We start from the raw sequence: 8,145 nt of genomic DNA, 5'->3' as shown, positions 1-8,145 counted from the left end.
CTGAGCGCTGGGTTTGAGTCACGGAGCGGCGGCGCAGAGGTCGACGGGATGAGGATGCGCGTCGAGCAGCGGAGAGGCGCTGATTGCTCCCGTCCAGACACCGGGATGGTTGGATCGCTTTCCCGAGGCGGGTGACGCGCACCGAAAAGTGGGGCCAGGCCTTCAGCCGTTAACCCGTTCCACTCCAGCAACTTCCTCTTCAGTGCGCGCCGATTATTGATCTGTTGGAGATGAATCCCGGCTCCTTGTCTAAATCGGTCTATTTGACTGAAAGCCGGGTCGACATGACAGTTTGTTTATCGGCAGAGCAGCTTCAGAGAGAACGCCCTGGTGGTTTGCGTTAAACTTTAGCGCACAGCGACCTCTGCCGTCCGCACGCGCGGCTCCAACCAAACGGAGAAGGGCCCTCAAGCCCCCCCCCCCCCCCAACATCTGGCTACATCTGGCTAAAATGACACCTCAGATCGTCTTAGATATTTAGACCAGCATTGAAGATAATTGTGTTCCGTTTTTCCTTGAGATTCCCTGATATAATAAATTTGGTTTTCACCTGAAGCCTCGTGATCTCATGATATGGATGAAATTAAATATATTATGATGTTATTATATAACGGGAATTGAGGGCTTCATTTAGAGGCACAGCCGAGTCTCTCGTTTTAAACATTTATGACATTGTTTGTTCCTACTTTGTCTCCGCTGAGTATTATGTCACCAGTCAGACGTCTGTTTCTCTATTTATTAACATGGAGAGAGAAACTCTCACAACTTACGAGAAACAAAATCACAAAATCCACCAAACGTAAAAGCGACTGGCTGCGATAGCGTTTTTACTCTCACAGCTCATTTCCTTGCATAAAGCTCTGAAACATTAAATGAGTCCAAACAGCCCGGGGGTTCCAGAGGTGATCGCGTCCCGGGAGCTGATGAGTCACAGCTAAAAATGAGGTCTCCTCTGCCGTCCCGTGTATTTTGTGTCGGCTCGAACCTCCCTGCAGACCCACGAACACAGCAGAGAAGAGGTGTCAGAACGTGCCGCAGAACAGCTCATCTAAATTCAGGTGCATTACATTATTTACAGCATGGCTATTTTTAGCACGCGACCATAATGAGTTTAAACGCAGCCGTGCTCGTACCGTCCCTGTCTTCTCCTCCTCTCCTTCTTCTCCATGATCCAATCTCTTCCCTTCTTTGCCGATTTGCCCTTCATGTTCTTGAACCGGGATCTTCCCACAGACAAAATTAGTTCCCTGATTAGTTCCCGTCACTTGGTAGCCAGCATCCAGAAGGTCGGTTCAAACATGTTTCACACAGTGTGAACAGGAGGAACAACACGAACACCAGAATGTAAAAGGCAGGAAAAGCTGCCTGACTGGGTTTTAAATCAGACAGGACAACAACCTCTTAGATTTCTGTCGGTCAAGCGGCTTCATCAGAACAGGCACGACTGAGCCTGCGCTTATGGCCCAGACCAGTTTTCTACACTAATGACGAGTAATGCATTTTCATTTTAAACATCCTTTTTAAAGAGTTGGGGGGAAAGAACAGAGCAGCGCTCCGACCAGCAGAGAGAGGGAGACGTCCTCGACGACCAAAAGAATGATCAGCTTCCGTAGTTCCAGGCCTCTCATTAGTAAAGGACATCAGTAGCTGGGATTCTAGTAGTTACTAAATAATTAATGGAGTCACGGATGATTGGTTAACGTTCTCTTTACCCTTAAAGACTTTCCTCCTCGTTATCTTGGGCCTTTATTGCAGCAGCAATTGTGTTTAATAAAACCATGGGCGTCTCTGGATTTAGAAACGTTGGGAATAACGTAAGTGCACGACTCAAAATGTGTCACAGGTCCGTCGTGTTTAGACATTTTAATGAGGAACGGTTTCAAGGACTCTGCAACTTGACCAGATTTGCTATGTTGATAAAGATAAATTCAGTGAACAAACTCTGCTACGACAAAATGATTAATCTCCCGCAGCACGTGAGGATTATGGAAACCACATTAGTTGTTTACAATAAACAAATCGTTCCCAAACTGCTTCAATAGTGGCTCAAATCCATGTCGATCAGTTTGCTGATGGTGTGGAGAGAGGAAACCAAGGTCGTGGGAGGAAATGTCTCATCGTGAGGAACCTAAAGTCTCTGGACGTCCTTTAAGGACATTGATCCCAAACAAACCTCAAAGGCCCCGGATCATCCTAGAGCGGCCCTACGAGTGTCCTGACTTGATGCCCATTGAAAATCTCTTTTGGCATTTGAAGAACTTGGAAGGAATATCCCAGAACTGGCATCTCCTGTCCACGAGGAAATGGGCTGAGGCTCCTCAGCACTGCTGGAGTCTGGCTATGAATTTCGTATGCAGGAGGTTTTAGCATTAAAAAGCAGCTTCATATAATCAAAGAGAGGCTTCTCAATGAGGGGTTGGATAATTTTTCCAGTGCCAGTAAACAGTAAAAACCAGCATTTTATGTTTTATTTGGAAATATTAGTAACTAATATAATAATACAGTCTGGATTTAAGCCTTCTGCATCGAACCAGAAATAGACGATTAAGCCAGAGTAAGCAACGCCTTTACCTTTGTCCTGAAAACGGGACCTGGTTTGGAACAGTTCTGTCTGACGTTTCTGATCCTAATCCCTACAATAAATAAAAACAACATTGTCATGTGGTGCAGAGGCCCGAACATCCTTTAACGCCCATTTCTTATTTCTTACTTTGGGAAGGACTCCTGTTGTTCCAGCAAACAGACACAGGAAGAACCTGGACACAAACACAATGCGCACATCAGCATGTTAACTGTATAATAATTAAAATGCCGGTGTGACAGGCGGGTCAACAGGATACCATCCTGTTCCTATTACCTTGGTATTACGTGTCAAAATAAAAGCCCAGCTTCTGACGGGTACTAACTTTTTCGCCTTGCTGCTGTTGGGGTAATCCACCACCATGCCTCCGCTGAAGCCAGCCCTCATGGCCTGCGTTGTGATCAGCTCAAGCTTCAGAGAAAAAACAGATGGTATATAAGTAAAGGGATCTGCAAAAACAAACATCTGATGTCCAGTCCACCATATTGAGAACGTTGCATCACCTGCTGCGAGTTCTCCGGGTAAAGTTGAAAAACTGCACGAGAGCCTCGAGACTGAAATGAAGAGAGAGCGAGAAGCTGGTCTTCAACACCAAACTTTTCATTCTTGAAGGAGTCAAGACGAGAGATAAAACCTCACCAAACAGGAGTAAAGTGTACTGAAGAAGGTGCAGAGTCTTTTTGGAGGACTGTGGGTCTTCTTGTCTGCATTACAGAGCCACTGAAGGGCAGAGATACTTCAACAGAAAGAAGCCAAGCATCAAACATGATTACAAATGAATCAAAAGATTGTTGTTGTTTTTAACAAAGCAAGCATTGTTCTTCACCTGATGCAGCCGTCAAAGGCGCCAGGACGAAAAGGCATCCCCTGGCCCATATCCCCCACTAAAAGGTCCCCCTCTACTTCTCTGTCCAGAGCGACGTCTGACGGAGGGAAGACGGATTAAGTAAAGAAATTATAATAACAACAGTTGAATGCTAATTTGTATTTTATAACAAGTTGTGCAACAAGTTTATAAAAACATGGCAGGTCAATTTAAAGTTATGGTGATGTGGAAGTCACATCACTTTAATATTTAAACTGTATATTAATGAAACCAGAAACAGCCAGCGGGAGCAACACGCTGATGTCACATCAATATTAATATATATATATATATATATATTATACAATATAAATGAAGTATATAATATCATATATATGATATAGTATCCATATATCAGCTAACCCAGCATTGCAGTACTGATGTCAACTCCAACCCAGTAGTGTCCCTCCTCCGACAGGTAGTCTCCGCTGAGACCAGAACCGCACCTGAGACACAGAAAGTCACTGCGGTCCTCAACATCAAACACGGTTTCTCTGCTCGTTGGGATCCTGCAAATACTTACGCTAAAATGCAGTTTAATATATATATATTTAAACATTTGTCTTTTTGCTTTAGTAGTTAACCAGTTTAGTGAAGCCGCTGGTAATATATAATCAGAATGATAAATGATTAGAAGTTGGATTATTAATGTAGCAAAATCAGCTGAAGTCAAAGTTTGATTAGCATCTAAAAGATCAAGATGATGCAACAATACGAAAGTGGAATGACGGTACGATTTAATGTAGTTATAATACTGTAACAACACACTGGAACACAGTCAGCGCTACCCGCTCACCCCACGTCCAGCAAGAAGCACGATTCTCCCTCTGGCAGGTTTAAAAGCTCCACCGCTCTCTCTGACATCTGGGTCTGGATCTCAATCATTCTGGAACTGAGGAGCAAGTTACAGTCAGTGTTCAATACGAGACGCCGCCCGGAAAGAATCACAATCCTGAACCATTTGATGTTGGATTTTGTCGACCTTTCAAACACAAAAGTGAATCTCTCTGTCTCTCTGGCAGGAGAATCAGCAGCTTAATGCAGTTCAGTACGTGTTAGAGTTTAACCAGCCTGAAGGAGAACTTAAAATATTGTGGTACTTCAAAAAGAAAAGTCAATTTACATCACAACCGCAGACAACTGTCTACATTAAAACCCACACTCACTTCCGAGAGTATTTACTGGCTTCCTCTTCATTGTAGAACTGTGGAAATGAGACAAAATTAGATAACTACTTCAAAGGAAACTATTCAAAGACTTTTTGTGACTTGAATGCATCACTATATCCAGCCCCAACACGCCGCACGACAGCTAAAGCTAGCAGAACAGAGCCCATTGCTGTCGTAGCAGCAACGGCACGTCCAGTCCAGAAGTTCTGTTGCGTGTTAGGGCAGCGGAGGGGCCGTTTAAAGACCCTTCACCGTTAGCTTAGCTAGCAGCTACGAAACAACCCACTGACCACTTCCGGAGGAGCCATGTGTTCCGGCCGTCGGCCGCTAGAAGCCATATTCGTCCTTGGTGAGAATCAGTATCTAAATAATTAATTTATGTTATCAATTCCAAGGACAAGCTAAATGTTGTGCTTGCGAGGAAGACACATGTTAGATTCTACGACGCCACATTCCAGCGACGCGACGCAAGACCTACTTCTTTCTCGATTTAAAAGAAAATGCCTGAACCAGAGAGAAACGTAAGGATCGCCACCTGCTGGACAACGAGGTACAATTTCTCCTGAGCCCTGATATGCTGTTCTGTATATAAACATTATGTTAATGCTAACAAGCCGGTTGCTTTTTAATTTATTTATTTTACAGTAGTTGTTTTACAGTTCAAGCAGTAGTTATCCAAAAATACTAAGGTAATACGTGAATAAATAATATATTATTACGTAAATTATACTCACAATAATATCCGAACAAACAATCAAGCATTAATATTGTTGTTATTAGTATTGTAGGAGTAGCAGGAGTATTTTTTTAAACATTATGTGCAGTGCACCTTGAGCTACTTCCTGTAAACAAATGCTCTTATTGGCTGTTTGCGTGTGACGTATGTGTCCGTCCTGCTAACTGTTTCGTTCCGGTAAAATGGCAGAGGTCGGACAGAGGCTGGTGTCCGGAGTGTGTCGTTTTTCTGTTCTCACAAACAGCCTCGGTCGACCGTTGTCCACCGGAGAAAGTCCCCGGAAGGAAGACGCGTCAACCCGGGGCCGACTTGAACTTCAGCCGGTGGCGAAGGGCGCAGCAGAGCGACGCATATCGGCGATACTTCCACAGGGAAATGTCCGTTTGCGCTGCGCTTCATCCTCGGAGCTGGATCCGTCCCTGGGGCGTTTACAACAGGGGCTGCTGCCTGGCAGGGCCCCGGCCTGGAGCAGAGGAGCAGGCCGGGACCTGGACACCTCCAGGTCCCCTCGGCAGCTTAGATCTTTCTGTACTGTCGTAGTCGTTCTGGTCCAGCCGGGTTCTGATAGGCCAGGGCTGAGGAAGAGGATGCTGGCGGTGCATCCTGCTGGTGATTCAAGCAGTAGAAGCTACAGTTGGAGGAGCGACAGCCGCTCTAAAGACGCTCCTCCGCCACGCAGAAACGGGACAGCCTATTACGACGTCCTGCAAGTGTCCCCCGTTGCCACGCCGTCTCAGATCAAGACGGCCTACTACAAACTGTCCTTCATTCACCACCCCGACAAGAACCCAGGCAATGACCGGGCGGTTCATCGCTTCTTTGAGATCAGCGAGGCCTACGCCGTCCTGGCCAACGCTAACCTGAGGAGAAAATACGACCGTGGCATCCTCAGCCACTCGGACATTCAGAATGCGGGGAGACCGTCTTCCAAGGAGACCACGAGCAGATCCAAAGGCTCCTCACAGCATCAGCACAGGGCCAGGCAGTTCTCCCAGGCAGCGGGGAGGACCATGTTTGACTTTGATGCCTTTTATCAGGCTCACTACGGCGAGCAACTGAAGAGGGAGAGGGACATGAAAGCCAGGAGGCAGCGCATGGTAGAGCAGCAGCAGGAGGATCTTCGCCGGTGGCAGCGTGGCAGAATGGTGGAGGTCACGGTCCTGATGGTGCTGGCCACGGCGGGCTGTGTTCTATTCAGTCTCGGCCTGAAATAGAAGCAGCAACCTCGGGGCCCCATGGGTTTATGACTGGGGGGGGGGGGGGGGGGGGGTTCTGCAAGTGTTGCACAATTTCAATTCAGAGAGATCAGACAAATTATTATGATTATTACTGTTGATAGTAATAATGAACAGCCAACTATAGAATGTGATTATTTATTTTGACGGTATAAAGAGCCTCTAACGAACCTGCTGTCTGAATCACAACATGTCACATTCTACACTTAGACTGGTCTCGTTCTATTTATGTTGAAATGGTTTTCGTTGTCCCATAAATATAATGAAATGCGCACATGAATGCAAAACTTTGGGCAGTTTTAAGATGATTTTATTAATTAATGAATAATGATTGCACACGTGAAGCCTTGACGTGCACGTACGTGTATGCGCTGAAGAAACAAGACGCTCCATTAAGGGAAACATACGGAATAACAGTAATAAAGGTGTTATAGAACCCGACCGCTAGAGGGCGCCTGAACACATCAGATGGTTTCTGGGTTGCTGCTGGAGGTCTGGTGGGCCAGTGAGGTGTGATTACTAATACTAATAACGCATGTTACGGAGGTCAGCCTGATGAAGGCATTAATGAGATGTCTGATCTGATGTCATTCCTCAGTCCGACTGAACTTCAGTTGCGTCTGAAGTAGTCTGAAGGGCTCGGAGGGCAAAGGACCGGCTACCGTCTGGCACGAACGCAATGATTTCACCTGGAAGAAACAAAAGTGTGGAGGATGACCTCTGAACCTCTAGGTAGCATGTACTATGAATAAAAGGGGACTCGATAAAGTACAGGAACAGAAGTGGAGGCTTCTCCATCTCATAGCGACATCACTGATTAGGATATTCTGGATCACTGCATCGAGGCCGAGCAGAATTAAATGCAGTGCCGGTCGCCGTCGGCTACAAGCGGTAGATCATTGGTGACCTTCACGAGTGCCGTCTCAGCGACCTCTGTGTTGAGAGCGGAGACCAGACTCCTCAAAGAAGGCTTTCTTATTCATATGATGAATTATTTGCATGGATGACCTTTTCTAAAATGTTCTACAAACGGCTGCTTGGGGACTTAAATCGGGGAGGTGTGCAGAAGGCCGGTTTAAAAGGGTTTGACAGTGGCAGTAATGGCTAAAATACAGTATCCAGAGCGACGGCCTTTAAAAACCGAGCATTAATGCCGTTCAGTTGGGAGACGGACATTTCTCCGAAGTGGGTCAATGTTGAGGCAGGAATACAAATCACGCTCTGAGACCGCTGTCTAAATCCTGCAGAATTTCTTCAAATTGACTCTCAAATTTTGAAATGAGCCGAAGTCGTCAAACACAAAGAATGTGCAACAGATCAAAGTGAGTTTGTGCAGCATAGCGAATAAATAAAGATCGCCTCCGTAGAACAACGGCCAGTTATTTTAAATGTTTTACCAGATTACCCTTTGTAACTTTGCTGAATCTCAAATTTGTGACATTCAGTAGTGAATAACTGCAGAAAATGTGCACTAGTTTGTTCACGTTTTATTCACGGAAATATAAAGTAGAATGTCAAGTACATCACTTTGTACAAAATTGCACAGACTCTTCAAAACT

The 8,145-nt window shown here is 45.6% G+C and overlaps 2 protein-coding genes across 2 annotated transcripts; one reads left to right on the top strand and one right to left on the bottom strand.

The window, feature by feature from the left end:
• Positions 1–708: 708 nt before the first annotated feature.
• On the bottom strand, positions 709–5,067 carry bud23 (BUD23 rRNA methyltransferase and ribosome maturation factor). The gene is made up of 12 exons (XM_068745492.1): positions 4,906–5,067; positions 4,613–4,650; positions 4,243–4,338; positions 3,810–3,892; positions 3,408–3,504; positions 3,221–3,317; positions 3,085–3,135; positions 2,907–2,992; positions 2,711–2,756; positions 2,572–2,633; positions 1,134–1,223; positions 709–989 (listed from the first exon to the last, which is right to left on the bottom strand). The coding sequence occupies exons 1-12, from the start codon at positions 4,951–4,953 to the stop codon at positions 935–937; spliced, it is 849 nt and encodes a 282-aa protein (XP_068601593.1). The 5' UTR covers positions 4,954–5,067; the 3' UTR covers positions 709–934.
• Positions 5,068–5,533: 466 nt separating this feature from the next.
• dnajc30b (DnaJ (Hsp40) homolog, subfamily C, member 30b) lies at positions 5,534–6,587 on the top strand. The gene has a single exon (XM_068745750.1). It carries the CDS (start codon positions 5,534–5,536, stop codon positions 6,563–6,565), a length of 1,032 nt encoding a protein of 343 aa, XP_068601851.1. The 3' UTR covers positions 6,566–6,587.
• The last annotated feature ends 1,558 nt before the right edge of the window (positions 6,588–8,145 follow it).

This window comes from Brachionichthys hirsutus, chromosome 11 (genome assembly GCF_040956055.1).
Source record: "Brachionichthys hirsutus isolate HB-005 chromosome 11, CSIRO-AGI_Bhir_v1, whole genome shotgun sequence".
NCBI classification, from domain to species: Eukaryota; Metazoa; Chordata; class Actinopteri; order Lophiiformes; family Brachionichthyidae; genus Brachionichthys; species Brachionichthys hirsutus.
This window is presented reverse-complemented; position numbering and strand designations above follow the sequence as displayed.